The 21,486-nt window shown below is 36.1% G+C and overlaps 1 protein-coding gene across 1 annotated transcript; it reads right to left on the reverse strand.

Annotated features, from left to right (window-relative positions):
- Nucleotides 1-5,374: 5,374 nt before the first annotated feature.
- LOC129002160 (uncharacterized) lies at nt 5,375-20,982 on the reverse strand. The gene is made up of 4 exons (XM_054429761.1): nt 20,718-20,982; nt 9,938-10,034; nt 7,945-8,118; nt 5,375-7,227 (listed from the first exon to the last, which is right to left on the reverse strand). Exons 1-4 carry the CDS (start codon nt 20,727-20,729, stop codon nt 6,167-6,169), a joined length of 1,344 nt encoding a protein of 447 aa, XP_054285736.1. The 5' UTR covers nt 20,730-20,982; the 3' UTR covers nt 5,375-6,166.
- Nucleotides 20,983-21,486: the final 504 nt, after the last annotated feature.

Consider the following 21,486-nt stretch of genomic DNA (forward strand, 5'->3'; position numbering starts at 1 on the left):
AAGATGGTCTGCAATGCGATACATACTTGACAAATGCCTGTGGAGAGATATTCCTCTTGATTTTCCCTACGCTTATTGGAGGAGGTAGGCATGAAATAATAAATTACAAGTGTTTATGATTTTATCCCCTTGTACCCTTTGAAGAAGTAAAAAAATTGAGTGATTGTAACATTTAATGTGTAGCAATTGCCTCCTCTACAGACAAAAGCAGCAGGCGTTGTAGGCTGCAGTGAGACAAAAGTGACAACGTCTGTCTCAGCCTACTAAAACAGCTGTTGTACTAATTCATAATGGAGCGTCTGCGCAATATGTTTTGACATTTGTTTTTACTTTTATTGTCATGGCAATAGGTGAGCCAACGTAACATTGCCACTCGCCAACTAGAGGAGGCTATGGAATACCTCCAATAGCTAATCTAATCTTAGCAATCGATAATCATATGAATTTTCTCAGTTTAACTTAATAATTTGGAAACAATTGTTAAATTGTACACAAATAAACTTGTATGTATACGCTTCCATTGAGGTGTAGGTGTCTCTAATCTAACTAAAATGTTTTTTTAGTACTCCAACATTTTACTCCACTAACATTACGCTTTACAAAGCATATCTTCACCTTCACAACTTCCACACTACTGCAATCTGAAACTGGAAAAGTGGGAAATCAAACGACACATCTGTTTTTAAATTTTTTTGAAAATGAAATATAATTTGCTTTATAATAACGAACAAATATAATTAGTCGTCATAGTGTTAAACCACAATGCATGTTCGCATTGGATTAACTTTACTTAAAATCTACCTATTTGTATTAATATTAATCAAGTATGACTTGCCCCTCTGGCCAATAAAAACATTCTCACACTTACAGAACGAACAAACGGTTGAACGATACGATCGCTGTTGGTACTGGCAGTGGAGATTAGCATGGGCGTCGCTACCTCGTACGAAGTCCGTTCGTCCGCCAAGCTGTCCCGCACCAGACCCGTGAACCCGCAGTCACCCGCCAATATCGCCGTAGTCGAGGGATATAGAACTTATTGTTGTACGCTTTGAACGTGGTTCAAAAACTAGTTCATTGGAAAATTTTTGCCGATCTTTAGAATATTAAAAAACTATCGCCGATGACTATGCGGTCCACTGTTCTGGTACGTCTGAATACAAATTTAGAAAGAGAATAATATATTACATGAGCCCAGCGCGGGCCGAGTCGAGTAACAACTAAAACACTTGTCAACCACAACGAAAAAACACGGTTGAGCTTCACATTCGGTCCGACACACTGTAACAAAACTATTTTACATGTGGTTCAAAACTCATCATGAGCAAGAGAACTTAACAACAGGTAAATAGAGTACTTTAGGATAACATAATTAATTCAACAAAATGTATTACGCATTTTCTAATAATTTACAATAATTTCTACACATCTTTCACGGGAAAACATCTCAATTTTTAGTGGTGTTTTTTAGTGTACATTTTGATTTTTATAGAACTAAAATCATGAATGATTTATAAACTTTAAGTTTAGTTTTTATCATTTAATTGAACTATTTAAGTATTAAATAATTGCCAGGTAAAGCTTAAAAATAACAGTAAAAACATTATTTAATTGCAAATCATTGGAATATTGATTTGTGGACATTATTCTGGTACTCTATATTCATTTTAACTTGCATTAACACAAAATCTCTTCTATCTTTAATGCAATATAGTAAATACAAATTAATCATATATTTGTTAATTTACTGCACAGAAAACCAATATTTAGCTTTAGAATATAAAAAACTTCACACAGCTGAAATAAAACGATCAAGTTGAATTCCCAAGATGTTTTCCCTCAGTCTGCTGTACAGACAACATTAACAGATGGCCGTAGCTGGCCGTCCACACAAATAAACTTACGACTTCTATAAATATTTACAGAACATTTCAATAAAGGTGCCCAAGATCTGAGCGATTGTCAGATTATGAGACTTATTACACTGTTTTGAGCTTAACAATTTACAGGCCTTAATGTAAAATAACACCATCTGTAAACCAAGTGTAAACCTTTATTTGATAAAGTACTTTAGGTAAAACTTAACAAATCGAAACATGGCTCAATACCATCACAATCTGTTTATTGATGCTGTCGAATCAACGGAAACTCCATAGATCACTGAACGAAACGTCGTAAAAGCCCGCATTCATACATGCATTCACGCCATACAGAAATTATAACCGGGGTATTGTAATTCTTTCGGGGATCTCATAATAAACCCGTAATTTCCAAGAGCTAACTTTCACAATGAAATTCAGCGGAAGCTAAAGGCTGTTGGTTCTACTTTTATAAGATGTTTGAGGTAATCGGTAAAATGAATGTCGGGTCTTGAGTGAAGCGCCTGCGCTCACACTTGCAATAGTATGATGGACAGCTAAGAATGTTTGAAAATTTACCGTTTTTCGCATCGTTCTTCATGTTTCAATATTAATTTGGTCTATTGCATTTATTGGGTGATTTTGAATCGACTAGTATAGCAAAGGTTATCTCGAATACTCTGAAAGTAGCTAAATTAGTTACTGTTTCGGCTTGCCATTGCTCTATAATTCTATAGAGCTGGCAAATTAAAATTCAGTTGAATTTATAAATTTTATTTGCTTTTGTTCACAAATTGAACAAGTTGTTAATCATTGGACTCTTTAATTTTAAGAGTGTACTTATATCTTTTGTCTTTTTTACAATTTTGGAAAACATCTTGTTTGTTGCACAAATAGATTAAAACAAAGTAAAACTTATTAGTGTGCAATAGATTGAATACACTTATTTCTGTAAAAATAGTTTTGACACTTTTTCTAGTTTATTTATCAAAATATTGTTTGTGAAAGGAACTGAATATTAACAATTGCATGTCATAAAGTCTCAAAATCCTTCTTTTTTGCTGCCAAACCTCTTTCAAAGTGTTAATACGCTTTAATAAGTTTTACAATTGTCTATTATACTAGTTTACAAAATCTGCTCTAATTATGATAAAATCAACCTTTTACTGAATTATTTTACAGGCTGACTTACTGAATCTGTGATATATAATACATATGATTACGTTTTGCTTTCCCACACCTTAAGCTTGATTTTGAAACTTCTTATTTACACTTTAACAGAAACCCTATTCGATACATTTGTACTTATTAACTCTTCGTCAGATAACATTTTACCATTGCAGTCAATGTGGACAAACAGAACATTAACATATAAAACGTTTTAAAATCACTTTTGCTTAACACTGTACCAAATACTATACATATTTATATTTTAATAAAACTATTAATACATCGAAGTTGCATAGTCTTGGCACAAAAGTAATTTGGCACGAATAGCGTAAAGTAGGAAAATGATTGAGCTATAACATCCAGTCACTCACACGAAATTAAATGAAGCTGGTGACACTTCAACCTCTTCACTACACAAGACGATATCAACATTTATAAATTGAGTCCTTCCGTACGCTAACTAGGTTATTATTTTAGAGCACTATCAAACAAATTCACGTTAACACTCAATTTTTGTGCTTTAAGACTTGTTCTATGCTATTCCATGACTTGTTGGAAAGGTAATGGTGGAAATAATTTGAAATCGATCACAACCAAGTATCTGCCATGTAATCCAGTAAACAATGCTTATAAATAATTCAAATGGTTCGTCTGAGTGATGCTTTTAAAAAGTACTATTATCGCAGCTTTAAAATTATTTCAGTGATAGACTTTTAAGTAAACAATGATTTTACTATTTTAAATCACACATTTTGTTTTAGCACCACCTGAAAGTTTACAAACAGAACATTTTTATGTAATCATTATTTGAGTTACCTTATTTCACAAGAGATGTATGTAGGAATCAGTTTTATAACAATGTACAGTATAACTAATTTAGTTTTTTATCAATTCATATTTTTAAGTTTTATCAGCTTAGTTCGTCGATTCTTTAAATTACAATTCAACATTTGTTGCATAATTTGATAGGGAAAATTTCATAAGAATCCTTGGGGTCTTATACAACTCAAAACCTTATGACTACATACATGGCTACGTTTAGTTTGCTGAAGATAATTTTGTACATTGCGGTCTTATAGAACCAATACAAAATTTTAATACTGTAGCTTACACAGATTTCCATATAATTTGTGTATTGTTCGTAGTACAGTAATGGATGTAATTTTATGATGATGAAAATTTTACAAGAAAGTTTACACCAAAGAACAGGGTTACTTGGGATGATAAATGATACGAGTAAAAAAATATTACAAAAACTAAAAAATGCTCACAACTGCAATATACGGCAGTGTTAAATGTTTGAGCCTACTTACTTGTTTTAGAATGATTCGCCTTCAATGCTCGTAAGTTTGTGGGAAGGAGACCTCTTCTTATGATATGACTTTGGCATTTCAAGGTCAATAAAATACGGAATTGAGACAATGAGTCGGAAAAAATAATCTCAAATGGATATGAAAATCAGCTGACTTGCTAGAAGTATTTTGAGTTATGGGGGTGATTTACTAGGTTTGGATTTGATATGGGTTGACTTACTTTTGTGTGATTTACTGTATTTTATAGGGGCAATGCTATACAGAATAAGCGAAAACTGTTAAGAAAAAAATTTTTTAGGAAAATAAATCTTTCTCAACAGTTTGTAAAGTTAGCTAGCATTTTTAATTGGTTATTTGAAGAATACTGCTCTTGTTCCAACACAAATGTCAAACATAATTCAAAGTTAAAATAACTGAAATGTAGGTCTGGTTATTTTTAAATACAACAAAATCTGTAAACTTTGTTTGCCGAGAATCATGCAGATAACTTTTTTGTTAAGTTGTTGAGTTGAGGTTTAATTCCGAACTAAGAGGAAATATCACTTGTATTTGTATGTAGTTGTTTTATGGTAACTTTTTAGAAATGCAAACACATTTTTTGATATGTATGGATTATTTAGACTGTGACCTGTTTTACCTGATAACGTTAAAGATAAAACATATCACTCTTCAACCAACCCATCTACAGTATTATTGAAATAAAAAAAACTATATTTATTAAATTGGATTAAAACTTTTTGGTTTTACATTTTTGATCTTTCAGTTTCTCATTTCAGGTGGGTATTTTGTACTTAAATTGCGAAGCTGAACATTTTTGCACTATTCTCAATCAAACATTTAGTTTGCTCAAATTATAGTGCCAATTTAAATTGTTATGTGTAGTTAAAGGTAAGATAAACTATTTAAATTTTACATTTTTTCCTTAGTAGTGTCAATGATATTTAAAAAATGTTTCTCAGTAGTGTCTGATATTAAAATAACATTTCTTCTATCATACAAAATCTAATTGGATATTTATACAATATTTTAGTTCAAAATTTTTTTCTGTGATAGTAGAATCAATGTCTTAGTTAAAGTGGTGGATATTTTTATCAAATTACTTCTTATGATGTTTTAAGTACCTGTTGAAATAATTGTAAATTCTAACAGCAAATAAAAGTACAAAATTCTATAGAAAACACTAGTAATGGTTTGGCACACGCCTCACAGCCATAGGCCTTGACCAAGCTATTCAGAAGAACTCTCCACCCCAGTAGAGCACAACCTTAATACTGATTACCAACTAATTATCAACGTATAATAAAACAACTATTTATAGTATACTATTGCTCAAATGTATCTAAAGTTGTAATAAATGGAGGAGAGTTGTAAAAACACAGTCGACTCACTAAATGGAAAAAGGTGAATAATGGAAAGTCCCAGCGGTGGAGACGGTGGACACTGCACAACCAACGCCCATAGTAGTTCTGCCGTAAAAATATTGAGTTTACATAACCGCGTCACTCGGAGGTTCGAGTCGTACACGCACGATAACAACGAAACGTTTTTATACACGACGCACGTAATTAAAAAAACTAGTATACAGTGGAGTTTTTGGTTTAAAACACGTGATTGCCTTCGTTCATCTAGTTTAGGGAGTACGGTAACGGGGTGTGGAAGAAATACGCGGGCGTTTCACCACCGAGTAACACAATAAATTTTCAACAGGGGTTATGAGCACCCTTTAGACACTAAAAATCTATAAAAATCCTATGTTTTAATATATTAAACCACTGGAAATTTAACTTTGTTATTTAAACAAACTAAACTAAACACGCCGCCTAGTTACAGTCTGTCGTCCTCTTCCTCCTCCTCCTCGACATCCTCTCGTGTTTCCTCTGACTCCTCCTTGTACCCAGGGTGTTCGGAGATGGCGTAGTAGTTACCATTGTAGATGACGCCCAACTCTCGAAGAACGTCCCCTCGGATCGTCGCTTTGATCGTCCAGTTGTAGCAATCGTCGCTCTCACTCTCTCTGTCCAACCTCTCCACGTCGAGGATTTTGGAACTCAACCTTTCCAATATTATACCGATATCTTTAATCGTCAGGTGTCTCTTCTGATCTACCGACAGCTGGTCTATCAAAAGTAAAAACTTCTCGGTGGTGACAGCTTCGTCTTCTACGACAGTGTTTTCCGTTTCGGACTCGGAACTCTCGTGGTCGACGGGGGCATGTCGGTGACCGCCCTCGACATCTAAAAAACGAACATGACCTTTAGGCACTCCGGCAGCCCTGCGCGAGCCGTCTGACATAGACGACGGGTGCTGTTGGGGCGACGTTGACAGCGAGTCTTGAATCGGGGAGGTCGCCACCGACTTGTGCACCGCGATCTTGCGTCCCTCCTCATGCAGCGCGCAGCAATGGAAGTCGCACTCGCTGTTGTTGTTGTTAGGGGAGCCACTCCTAGAGACGGAGGGCTGGTGAGCGTGGTTGGCGCACTCCGGTGTGTGGACGTGGATCGTCGAGCTCTCGAACGACGACCCTTGCTTGGTGAGGCGCGGGTGGTGGTAGGAACTGGACGCGGAAATGTCGTCGTGGTTGATGACCGTGATCTGCGGACTGGCCGTGTAGCGAGGCGGATACACATCGTTGATCAGCGTCTCCTTCTTCCCGCTCGAGTCCACACTCGTCTGTATCACCAGACTAGATTGTTTCTTGGGTGTCGCTGTCCCGCTCGACGCTGCCGTTCCTGGCTCGCTCCTGCTACTGCCTTGCTGCCGCTGGTCCCAATGTAGGACGACCGTGACTCGACCTTTGTTGTCCATGATCTTCCAAGAGGGAGTTTCATTCTGCAGTTCAAGCGCATGTATTGTTTCACATACGATCTTCGGGATCGCTGAGATTGCTAAAACAGAAAAAAGGTGTGTCAGAAAAGTGCTTGAAAAGTAAGATAAGCTTAGAAAAGTAATACTGGTAAGTGTGATATTCTCAAGATTCTGTTGTACATGAGTGTGTTACAATCCTATTAAATCAAATCCAATAGGCTCTAGATAACAATTTTAGCACGAAGGGTCAATCAAATCTATTAAGTACACTACCCAGACTGTTTTAAGCCTCAATACACCAAGAGGAATCAAATTTCAATTATTAAGCTGATCGCAGTGAATATCCAGACTCACACAAAAAGATCTTTCACCTGTACACACCATTCATTAGAACAGATAAATAATTTCTTATTTAGAACATAGTGCATGTTATATAACCAAAAGTAAATAAAAATATGTCTAGTAAAAAAATAGTGAAAAAAATATTTAGAATCATACTGTTTTAATTAGACGGTATACATGAAAGATGGTAGGATGTGGTGATTGGTGTTGATTGGCGCTAATTAAAATCGATCATTACTTATTTGTGTAAAGATTGTGTCAATTATAATGGCATGAAGGGATGAGGGAAACTTTCCCAACAAAATGGAGAGTCACACCACTAGATGCTAGTAATTAAATTAATCCGACAGCAATTAATTGTTGAGTACAAAATAACAAAAGCGACGGTGGAGGGAGAAGGGTTCTTGTGTGCATGCGTATCCCTCTTGCAACTCTATTGACACAATTAGACGTACCTGTACGTATGACGTCCACACCAGTCGGATACCAGCGCTCGCCTTGCCGCAACAGCAGAATCACAGTGTTGTTGGGGAGAGTGCGGAAATACTCCCCATCCTCAACCTGTGTACCGTCCGACTCTAGCACTAGTCTCACTGGCTCATTGGGAGGAACGTTCAGCTTCTCTTTACCTGTCAAACATTCCATTGTTATAAGGAAGACTCATTATTTGGTTGGAATTGAAATTTTCTTAAAGTTAACCTTTGAACCAAAGATGATTAGTCACTTACGCTACCCCCAAAATTGGAGTTCCATAGATGCTCCTGTAGCTCTAATATGCTGTGGCGATTCAAAAGCGGCAACACCGTGGCCACGGCCTATGTGCCTGATCATTGGGCTTTAAATAAATGATCCGGACTGATGATGCAGCTAATCTTAGTCAGTAAGCTACACAGATCGCCTACATCATCCTACACTCATCCTTCACCCATTTGGGTTCAAATACGCACCTAGGTGGCATCCCCATCTCAGTAATTGATGATAGATATGAAAATAGCGGTAGAGAAGATTTCACATTCACTATCACAGCATCAAAATTCAAGGGAAATATCATTCTAGGCTGCAGCTCTCCATAGTTAATTCAACTATGAGCTTTTTTCTAATTTGGCTGGTCCACAATACAGGGTGATTGATATAAGTGTGCCAGCCGTTTTATTCGAAAACTATAAGAGATATCAAAAAAAGTTAAATGGTAAGTGCCTTGGATTTTTCATTTAAAAAATTATAGTCAAGTCGAAAAGATTATTTTAGCCGCCATTTTTCCAATATGGCCGCCAACCTTGATTTTTCTTACGGAACACCCTGTATTTTATTATGTATTCTGGTAGAAAAATTAATTTTAAGACGATTTTATTCTTGTGATTTTTTTCATAAACCTAACCGTTTCAAAGATAATAATGGTTTAAGTTGTGAAATTTTGAATTGTTTTCTAACAAAACAGCTGGCATGCTTGCTTAGGCCTTTATCGAAACTCTTTCTCATGCAGAAATTTCAAAACTTTAACCATTATTATCTTTGAAACGGTTAGGTTTATGAAAAAAATCACAAGAATAAAATCATCTTAAAATTACTTTTTCTACCAGTATACATAATAAAATACAGGGTGTTCCGTAAGAAAAATCAAAGTTGGCGGCCATATTGGAAAAATGGCGGCTAAAATAATTTTTTTGACTTGACTACAATTTTTTAAATAAAAAATCCAAGGCACTTACCATTTAACTTTTTTCGATATCTCTTATAGTTTTCGAATAAAACGGCTGGCACACTTATATCAATCACCCTGTATAGAAGTAATGCCTACTTCAATGTCCAAAAGTCAATGGTTTAGGCTTTAATTATTTTTATCCTCTTTGTCGCTTATGTGTTTCTTATTATTTTGTCAGCTGTTCTAGTACAACCTTCTTTATTTGTCAGCTGTTCTAGTACAACCTTCTTTATTTGTCAGCTGTTCTAGTACAACAATAACTTGAAGAAACATTGGAAACAGTTAATGTTTGTGATGGATTTATTTTCTGAATTAATTAAACATACATAAAAGATGATTTTTTAAATTGAGATGGAAATATTTTTTGGAAAATTTGAAATTATTATAACATTATAACACACTTTACTGCCTATACATTTTTTACTGTATGTTAAAATTTTGTTCACTAGGGATGTGTCCTCATTTGATACAAGTTCATTCTCTGGTGTATCTTATGTTAACTTTTAAAACTGTTGGTCCAGTATGAATTAATTTTATTTTGAGGTTATATCATTGCCATCCAGAAATATCAGCTGTTATCAATCTCGATTACATCAGGTGTTTGCTTTGCATTGAGAATCTGTTTGCATTTTTAAGTTGAGAATGTTGTGAATGAATGAGAGTTGAGTTGTCCAGGCTTAGCTACACCTCTCATAATGTATGTCCCAATTAGTAAATATAAAATAGAGATAATGAAGGAAAGTTACCTCGAAATTCAAGATCTTTAAGACTGTTGACTACCAAACTTTTCCTTATGTTTCTCCAACTGTCCCATATCTTGAAGGGCCTCTTTCCTCTAGGATCCTGAAATAAGAAAAATGTAAATTTAGCAAAATCATTAACCGTGGGCTTAGTTGCTATGAGTTGTATAGGCTATATTATGAATTTGAACAAATCGTTTTTTTTGGCCCCCGGGGACATAAAGTAAATCGGTCCCCAACAGTCCAGGTCTTACCATGAGACCTACAGTTTTTCCCTATATATGCAAAAACTCTTTAAACCAGCTAGAACAAGATTAAAGGTAAAAAGTAAAAAATATGGGTTTTAGCATCTACATTTTATAAATAAAACTGTTTTAAATGTGAAACTTGAAGATGATTAACACACAATGATAGGTACTGTAGGCCCACAGTTTTCTGTTGCACTGTTTGCTTGAATTCGTTAAATTATACATAATTTATTTGATATACAAACCAAGCAATGTATATGTTACCTTACTTCCAATATTTACAAAACGGGACCTGAATGGCATCCTGATGTACAGGAACATCAAAATAATATGAACCTAATATTAGAAAAATATAAACAACTAACCTATAACTTTGAGCAGGTAATTGTTTGGAGAAATTAATAGTTTAGTTTTTAGAATGTTCCCAAATGTGAGTACCTATTTTATACATAAACTGTTCGTCTTTAAGAACTATATACTGGATGGGTTTTTTATTTCCGAGCACTGGTAACCCTGGGTGTTTCAGTCCCCAATTCCGGCCAATTTCAGCACATAATAACACCACAACCTCAAAACCTGGGTCATTCTAGTAGGCTAAGATAAGTTAGCTTGACCTAATCCATTCTATCGACATGTTTTTAAAACAACCCAAATTACAAGTACCAAGACACATTGTTAAAGTAAAAGAAAAGTTGAGTTGGCAGTCCTGTATCTACTTCGCCGATCAGCTGATTTACTTCGCCGATTGTTGCTTCATTTACTACAGGTTCAGTGCCACAGGGAGTTTATTGTAAGACTTGACATGGTGTTTTCGCAAGCTCAAAGAGTATGCATATGACATATACATTGTATTGTAAGCCTACGTTTTAGGACGAGAATTTTTAACTTTGTCAAATATCTGGTGTCCGTCAGTTTTACCAATGTAGGATAAATAATTGCAATACATGTTTTTGCATCAGTTATATTTTAATATAGTGGTCAGGTACGATTTTTCGAACATCTACTCTTGCAAAGATTCAAAAACATAAGATGAAAGGTGTAATAATGTTTAATTGAGATTTTAACCTTATCTGTCAAACGAAAACATAAAAAATGTAATTAACAACACTTACGCACATTGTTTGCCAAAACAGTAGACAAATTTAAAAAAATAAATCGACTACTTAGTGTTATAAAAATATGTCCAAATTACACATTATAGGATGTTCAATAAATAATAAGTAACACATTTTAAATGCTGTTCATACCTGAAGAACGCAAATCGAAGAGGGAAAAAGAGACGCTTGCAAATGAACCAGCACCGCTAGCATACCGCTCTACACTGACACTGACTACTGAGCTTGTATCTGACGTGCTACCCTTCAAAAGGGCAAAATATCCCACGTACTGTCGTGAAAATCCCTCTTTATCCCACACCGTGCCTTTTGAAATCCCAATTCGTCCCAAACCTTCCAAAAAACCACCTTTATGTCATAACTATTTTTCTACTTTACACAAGCTGCTAAAACTGGATTTTTCAACATCATCTCAAATTTATCTCGCTGTCACCGAAAATCCCATTTTAGGCTAAAATTCCCACAATATCTGTGGTCCCACGCTGTGAACTTTGACCTCCCACCTACATCCCCTCCCCCTATTTTGCCCACTCTCTCCCCCACTCAAACACGGATATTCGAATACTTTTGATTTATAGAGGTCATATAAGTGTAGGTAGCCGTCAGACATTTTAATTGGCCGGACCAGTGGGCTTAACAGTGGGATTTTTGAATGGCCTTTAACTTGTCAATAAAGGTTAAGAGTATCGCTCGAACGGTTCAAATCGTGAATATATGAAGGTTTATGAAATTCTGCGGATGCGCTGGGTCTTTGGGTAAAGAGCTCCTCGTAAAGCTAAAGACGTTTTAAGCTGTTTTTTTTTTTTTTGCTGTCCTTGGTCATTAGGCTTTTAATCAAATTATTTAAATGATATTTATAGAGATTAGGTCATTCAAGTTTAAATCTACTCGTGTAAATTTAATTCCACGAACAAATTTATATCGCTGTTACAAAGATTCGAATATAATTTATTTCTATTTACTTGTATCCACGAATACTAGAACAGACACGAGACCATTAACCTATGATGTTACTGGCCCACAAGTAATCATTTATTGCTTTTTGGAACTGTCTAAACCATGTTTATGCTAACGATCACGAGCCACAACAAGGCCACGGTGTTGGTGTGTGGCAACGTCGCACCGGCCTACTGCCATGGTAATGGCAGTAAGGCAGTACAGTAATAATAAACGTGTAAACGTCGACATTGCGCATACTCCACTAATTAGAGCAACAGCTGTTTGTTCAGGCCGGGGCGGCGGTGTTGCCACTTTTGTCTCACCACGTCCTCCGTATTAAGCTGGCCATTCACGAGAGCTCCAAACGGAGCGGCGCCAAATGGAGCCGCTCCGTTTGGACTATCCGTTTTTTGGGGTGACATTCACGAGCACGCCATCGCTCCGCGCCAGATTGTTTGCAATATAATAATATATGTTAATATATTATATGCACTATATGTTATATAAAATGTTATATGTTAATATATAATATTGCTATATATTAACAATTCACTAGTTATATAAATTTTGTTTTTTTGTGTTTCCTCACTTTAAAGTAATACGTCAAAAACAAGAGAAATAAATTAATAATAATTTATATTTTATTATATCGTGGGACGTCTTCAGAATTATAGCCAAGTATGTAAATGAATAAACGAATAGTCACAAGTAAAACATCTTTATTTATTCAGAGAGAACGTATAATGTATAAAAATGGAACACAACATGAGACTGGGTTCACCAGCATATAAAAGTAGAAAAATCATCAATTGATTATTTGTAGATGCACAAATAGATGTACTGTAACGGATAACATTACGTAGGACTCCTAACAATGACGACTACAATTTATATAAATGTTATAGTACCTGGCCTACACAAAAACTAATATAAGTGAAATAATACTGTACTGAATAATATTAAAGAAATAGATAGTAAATGGTCATCTAAATCAAAAATGTAACAGAAATATAAATAGACAATTAATTCATAATACTACTTCAAAAGCAACCAATACTAAATTTTGAAGCCACATTTTAACAGCTGTTCTGTTTGTTAGGTATGTTCGTACCTGGGCTAGTGTTTGGTGCTAGTGTACCTTCTTCCATTTATACTTAGTTCGAGTGCAGTGCTCCCAAGCCCTATCTGGTATGAACACACATATTATCAGAACCGCTGTTGAAAACTGGTTTCAAAATTTAGTACTGGTTGGCTTATCTATTTGTGCATCTATAATCAATTATTGTAGACATAAAGACACAATTATTGATAGTCGTACTGCTCAATCGTATGAACTGCATTCAAATACGCTTCCATAACAGGGTTGGAAGGGTTCAAAGTAGAGGGTGTTGGTGCTGGTTGTTTGGAAACAGCTGGAGTAAAAACAGGAACTGGGTCATTCACGATTCTAGAGGTCACAGACAAGGTGTTTGTTTCAGCCAAAAAAATAGCATCATTTATCATTTTCTGGCAATAGCACGCCATTTCTTTTGCCTGGTTTCGTTTGTTCTTATCATGATAGTGGGGATCAGTCACCTTCCACAAACAGGTATGCTCCTTGTACAGCTCTATCACTTCCACGACAAACTCGCGATTTGAAGACATCGTCATATATAATACTATATAATCAATTAGCCTACAACGGGCCACCCGAGATAAGCCGACGACAAACAAAAAATGGCAATTCCTTGCATGCAATTCAACACTCCATCGCTCCAACCTCTCCGTGAATGGGAAAACCCGACGGGGTGTCAGATTGGCGCGGCGCGATGGCGTGTCGGGTTTCCCCATTCACGAAGAAATGGAGCGATGGAGTGTTGGCGCGGCGGGATGGATTTTGGTCGAGTTGGATTTCCAAACGCTCCGACCGCGCCAAAATATCTGGTTGGATTTCCCCATTCACGATGCGATTTTTGCATCGCTCCACGCCAAATGGACGAATGGAGCTCTCGTGAATGGCCAGCTTTAGAGAAGGCCATGGACACGTCCTTGTCTTTTATAATAATTCATTGTTCATTTATTTATTTTGGTAACAACCGTTTACAATAATGTCTTAAATTGGGGACCGAGCTTTGCTCGGGGGAAATCATTAGTTTACTCTGAGGGCAGTCTTAGTATTGCAGATACATTAATCCATTCCCATACACTCCACACTGCTCGCCTTTACTACTTCCTTCACCACTTCCTACGTCGTGGGCCTGTTTCTTTCCCTTCTCATAGCATTTTATGATTGCAGAGATACATTAATCTAACTGACACAGACGGTTCACACACTCTGCAATGCCAGCCTTTACTACTTCCTTCACCACTTCCTACGTCGTGGACCTGTTTTTTCCCTTCTCATAGCATTTTATGATTGCAGAGATACATTAATCTAACTGACACAGACGGTTCACACACTCTGCAATGCCAGCCTTTACTACTTCCTTCACCACTTCCTACGTCGTGGACCTGTTTTTTCCCTTCTCATAGCATTTTATGATTGCAGAGATACATTAATCTAACTGACACAGACGGTTCACACACTCTGCAATGCCAGCCTTTACTACTTCCTTCACCACTTCCTACGTCGTGGACCTGTTTTCCTCTCTTTCCATAGCATTTTAGGATTGCAGATACATTAATCTAATTTCCACAAACAGTTCCCACACTCCGCACTGCTAGCCTTTACTACTTCCTTCATCATTTCCTACGCCGTGGACCTGTTTCCTTCCCCCAGAGACTGCTCTCAGAGTAAACTAACGATTTTCCCCGAGCATTTAATTATTGCAGATACAGTACATTAATCTAACTGCCATAGACGGTTCCCACACTCTGCAATGCTAACCTTTACTACTACCTACACCACTTCCTACGTTTTGGACCTCTTCCTCTCCCTTCCCATGGTATTTTAGATACGTTAATCCAACTGCCACAGACGCTTCCCACATTCCGCACTGCTAGCCTTTACTACAATGTATACAGTAATCTTCAGTGTAATCTTTGCTTAATAGATACAACTGAAGTTTTCCCTTTGTACTGTATTTTGTAATTTACTATTTTACTGTGGATGGCTTATTATACTACACATGTTACAAGTATTTTGTTTACCTTGTCCTTGTTATTTTGTTCAACCAACATAGCAACCCGTAAGGCCAATGTTAAAAAATTTAGACTTTAATTCTCATTTTTCTACGTTATTATATTTTCACCCCACTATGATGTTTTTGGCTGTATTACATAGGTTAATTGGTGGCTGAAAGTTACGTTTTGCTGGCCATGCCAGCTGTCATCGTAATTTGGGGACCGAGCAGGTTTTTACAGGCCGGGGCCGCAAAATCAGCTGTCCGCTTACTTACTTAGAACATGAATGCATTTAAAATACACAATCAAAATCCATAGCATTGCAATAGAATTGTGTTATTGTCACCGTTGCCTAGCAACTATTTATTTTTATTTTTGCTGATTCCTCAAATTATTTCATCACATAACCTTAAAGTTGTAGTTGTGTTGACTATCAGTGTGCATTATTATAGTGGTGAATAGTGGTAATAGGGTATAGTGTGGTGAAAAATAGCGTTCGTACCACGGACCGAAATGGTTTTACAGCTCTCGATCGATTTAAGTTCTCGACTTCGTCTCGAACTTAAAAACTATCTCGAGCCGGCAAAACCTCATTTTCGGCCCTAGGTACGAAATATACTATTTTGTTGGCAGTTCTAACTGCAGTAAACACGTTTTTAGGCCAGAAATAAACTATTTACAACACTTGAAGAAAATCGTCTAAGCCGTAAGGAAAAAATAGGCTTATGGCTTTACATTAGGCGTTGTAAATTAAATATTTGTTGTAATAGTATATTTCGTACCGAGGGCCGAAATTGAGGTTTTGCCGGCTCGAGATAGTTTTTAAGTTCGAGACGAAGTCGAGAACTTAAAACGATCGAGAGCTGCAAAACCATTTCGGTCCGTGGTACGAACTGTATTTTTCACCACACTATACCCTATTACCACTTACTATTCACTACAATAATAATGCAAACTGATAGTAAACACAACTACAACTTTAAGGTTATGCGAAGAAATTATTTGAGGAATCAGCAAATATAATAATAAATAGTTGCTAGGCAGCGGTGACAATAAAACAATTCTATTGCAATGCTATGGATACTGTTTGGGTATTTAATATGCATTCATGTTTTGAGGAATAAGCGTGCAGCTGATTTTGCGGCCCTAGGGATGTAAAAACCTGCTCGGTCCAAAATAACGATGACAGCTGGTATGGCCAGCAAAACGTAGGTAACTTTCAGCCACCAATTATGTAAAACAGCTAAAAAAATCATAGTGTGTTGAAAATATATGTATTTTCGATTCGTCGACAATACATTTAGCTTAAAAGGTTAGAAAAATTAATTTCTGCGCTTCTCTCGTATGTAGGTATATGTTTACTATTTGTTCTTGAAACGTTCTCAAAAATTGTGTTTAGTAAAACATTCATTTAGCTACCACTTTATAAAAAAAAATAGCCCCGACACAGCAAACCTGCAGAATAAGCGAATATCCGTTAGCCTGATTGAATTTTCACTCAAATATTCCCTTAAAAATATCAATAGCTTATAATTTTAAGCTATTAATATTTTAGTATAAAATAAACTAATATTCCAAGTTTGATCAAAATAAATCAATAAACAAGCAAACTACAACAATTTACTTATTCCATAAGAATAGTATGTGAATTTTAAATTTTACAATTTACAAACTTATATTTACCAATTTGAGGTTGTGTTTACGAAAAAAGATGGTGATCCACTGTCGCGATTCAAATAATAACCGAAGGGGTTTTCAAAAGGAGATTTAACAGTTTATTTAGGCAATATTAACATCCCATTGTAAATTTTGAAGGTCGTTTTTCGTGTCTAATTCATGTTGGTGACACTAATCGCTAGTGACAACGATATTTTGTTTCTATTATTTTAGCGGTAATTTCATGATTTGTGCTTTACTCTTTAGCTATATAACTAGTTATTAACGAGGTTTTAAATGACTGAAATAACAAGAAACAAATTGTAAACAAAACACGACTTCTACCGTACACCGGACGGAACTTACAATAAACTTGTCTTCGGCTGATCCATAAGGATGAGAAATATAATAAGAAAGTATGTTTTATCCATGATAACACTCTACTAACTGAGTGGGATGAATTAGCGCAAACCTTGAATGTAACCGTCAATTTCGATGGGTTTCGCCTATTTTTGATTAAAAAACTAACTATACCTAATCGCAAATTTGGGGATATATGTCTTTAACCAAAGACAAATAAAAAAATAATGTTAAATGAAGGTCCATGACTCATTTTAAATTTGTCATATTTTATTTAGTGCTTAATAAAATTAAAGCCAAACATTTAATAAGTAATTTGAGACCAGAAGAACTTTGTGATGTATTACCAACCCGAGATATAAATCTTTTAATAAGAACTGATTTCTTAAACGTTAAATTTATTATTGTGATAGGGTTAGAAGCTCGTCTCCGATTTAAATTTAATTTTCACTTACAGGTTATATTCCTAGACTGCGATTTAAGGAACGTTACCGATGTAGACTGCAATTTAAGGAACGTTACATTTCTAGACTGTAATTTAAGGACCGTTACATATCTAGACTGCGATCTAAGGAACGTTACATATCTAGACTGCAATTTAAGGATAAGGAACGTTACAAATCTAGACTGCAATTTAAGGAACGTTACATATCTAGACTGCAATTTAAGGAACGTTACATATCTAGACTGCACTTTAACGAACGTTACATATCTATACTGCAATTTAAGGAACGTTACATATCTATACTGCAATTTAACGAACGTTACATATCTATACTGCAATTTAAGGAACGTTACATAATTAGACTGCAATTTAACGAACGTTACATATCTATACTGCAATTTAACGAACGTTACATATCTATACTGCAATTTAACGAACGTTACATTTCTATACTGCAATTTAAGGAACGTTACATATCTAGACTGCACTTTAACGAACGTTACATATCTAGACTGCACTTTAACGAACGTTACATATCTATACTGCAATTTAACGAACGTTACATATCTATACTGCAATTTAACGAACGTTACATATCTATACTGCAATTTAAGGAACGTTACATATCTAGACTGCACTTTAACGAACGTTACATATCTAGACTGCACTTTAACGAACGTTACATATCTAGACTGCACTTTAAGGAACGTTACATATCTATACTGCAATTTAACGAACGTTACATATCTATACTGCAATTTAAGGAACGTTACATATCTAGACTGCACTTTAACGAACGTTACATATCTAGACTGCACTTTAAGGAACGTTACAGATCTATTAATTTCTATCAGCCAATTAATGGACGTGTCAGTAGTTTGAAGCCATTTAAGGACCTTTACAAAGCTGTCATTTAAGAATTGATATAGAAGAACACGAACATTGGAAGGGTGTATACACACATATCATTGACCTGCTCAGTGGACCAAATAAATGTGTACAGCTAGCATTGCGAGTGTACACGGATATCATTTAAGAATTAATGATAGCTTCGGAGGTACCGTACACAACTAATCCTGTAATTTAAATATATCTTCAGGGCTACAACGACTTTAAAGTCAGTACTGTATCTTATAGACGAAAATAGTAATGTTTTTTAAGAATCCTTGCAGAGATGTGCAACAGCCGTTTAAGCATGAACTAAAGGTACACAGATAGGCCTGACATTTCAGATAACTTTTCTTAACCTCTTTCAAGCATTTTGCAGATATCAACTACTGTGATATCATTTCAGGATCTAAATATATAGATAAAAAAAAGAAACACATCTTTTGAGTTAAGTGGATATGGTGATATTATCGGTCTTAAATTCCGTTCTGTGCGATCTTGTCGTTTTATGTAATTGAATATCTAAAACAAAATCAGGATGTTTCAAAACACGAGTTAAGGACAAATAATTTAAGTTAGCAAATGATTTAGGTTATACATAAAAAAATACATATCTACGGATATATCTATTTTTAAATTTTAATTTTCCCATAAAAGCTATAGGCCTACAACATTTTGTTTGGGGTGGAAATAAGAAAAACGTTTATTACGAAAGACAGCGTTTTGGGGTAGATACACGCTTTAAGGATTTGAAAAAGGAAGTTGATCTCTCACTGAAAATTTCGGCTGATTCAGTGCAATCATCTATCAAATCTTATACAGGAAAATCTTACAAAAACTGTCAACTTGGATTATTATAAAAATAGTAGTGTTTTCAATACGGTAGTGATACGTCTTCAATACCCAACTGAAGTTCATTACAACTTGGAAGTTTCGATCTAAAATTAAAACTGTCCAAGAAAACATTACCACAATCAAACTGATCGGAAACCCCAAGGTTTTTCCCCTTTTCTTATCAAGACCGAAATAAAAATTCGCCAATTGCATACAAGAAAAGTATGAATCCTGTATTATATCCGAAACCCTACACAACAAAAACTCATTTAAAAATTTCCGCTTTCCAACAACAAAATGTTTTAGAGTTTAATTTTCAACGTACTCCTAGCAAACCTAAACATTTCGTAAAATTCAATTCGTAAAAAATTATCCTATTTAAATATAACACCGCAACCTATCGACATTTCCTTAGCGAAGTAAAAACGAATTACCAATACTAACGAACACTGTCTGGAAAAACCGAAGAAGTAAAATAGACGAATATGAAAGCAGTCTGAGCTGTGAGGTTACAAATATGGCGGCTCTGCGACTCCCTTTTGGCAGGAAATTATCTTCCTTTCGCTTTTGACTGGAAAGATTTTCTGGTCGAAACCAAATCGCTGGGAAGCCAATGGGGCGAAGCCCGAGTACCCTGGAACACCTGGTCCACACAGAGTCTCATTCAGTATTTATCTGGTTGTGGTAAATATTTGACCTGTTTTGTACGGAAGTAGGTCAGCCTAATGGCACAGCGGGCTCGTCCATTCGCTTATTTTTATGGCACATTCTTGAATAGATCCACTCCTATATCGATATTTATTTGTAGTATCGTATCGACGTGTTAAATTGTAGTGAAATTAAAATTGCTTACGTTTCCATGTGTGTTTATGCAGTAATTTAAAGTGTTACTTAAAATAAATAGAAAATTAAAGGAGTAAATTTGGTATGATTTAAAAAAGTATACCTAATAAAAATTATAAATAAAAATTTAATAATTTAAATAATATACTTTTTAAATTGATTACCCTTCTAATGGTTTAAACACGTTATACGTTTACGGGGTTTTAAGCCCTTTAAATCCCGTATTGTGGTAAAATACATTATAAATTGTACACACGTTTTTGTAAGGAACCCCGTAGATATGGGTATCAGACCAGGAGGATACAAGGTGCAGGATACACAACACTGCGGTTCCACAGGTTCACGGGTTCACCTACCTCTCTTGCCATCACTCCATAATCTTGGGATCCATCCTAGACTGCGCTAGAGACACTGAATGAGGCAAAGCCCCGGACTGACACTCGCGACAGAAGACATATCCAGAACACTCATAGGTCCGCCCCACCTCGGGCCCCGGACTCCGCGGTGGTCCGCTTCCTCGTCGCCATCCTTGGTCACCTCCCCGAGCCTCGACGTGACACCCCGGGCCTCGCCCCCGCGGTTATCCGTGAAAATCCAGAGATTTGCTCGGAGCTGGGTGTAGAACGGCTACGGCGCGCGCCACTGTCGTGGATCGATCGCCACAACCGCCCCTCCGCCCACACGCGCTAATACGGTATATCGTATCGCATCGTATCGCATCGGGTCGCGAGGTCGGAGGTGTGGGGTATCGATTACGAAGGGGTGGGCGAAAAGTGAAGACGTGCGGTTATTTGTTAGACAACATACTCACCTGTTGTTTTGAAAAACACTAGCGTCCTAATTATTTTTTACTGGCGATACATAAGTTTTCAGTCAATGCACATTGCACAGTGTCAGTGCGGGAAAGTACAGTGAGCAGAGCGAGCTAGTAGAGTGCGGGACTTCGGCCGCATAGGTCCAGGGCTCAAATCTCGAAAATCCCCAATGGATATCTAAGTGTTATTACCGTGACCCTCTAGACCTATCCTGAAGTAATGCGAACAGTTTCGAACTATAGCCTAGTGTCAGGATGTGTGGTGACAGAGAAAACCGTTAGTAATATTACTCTCAACTGAACAATGAAAT

Source organism: Macrosteles quadrilineatus, unplaced genomic scaffold (assembly GCF_028750875.1).
Source record: "Macrosteles quadrilineatus isolate MER2022 unplaced genomic scaffold, UCM_ALF_1.0 Scaffold_9__3_contigs__length_116548681, whole genome shotgun sequence".
NCBI classification, from domain to species: Eukaryota; Metazoa; Arthropoda; class Insecta; order Hemiptera; family Cicadellidae; genus Macrosteles; species Macrosteles quadrilineatus.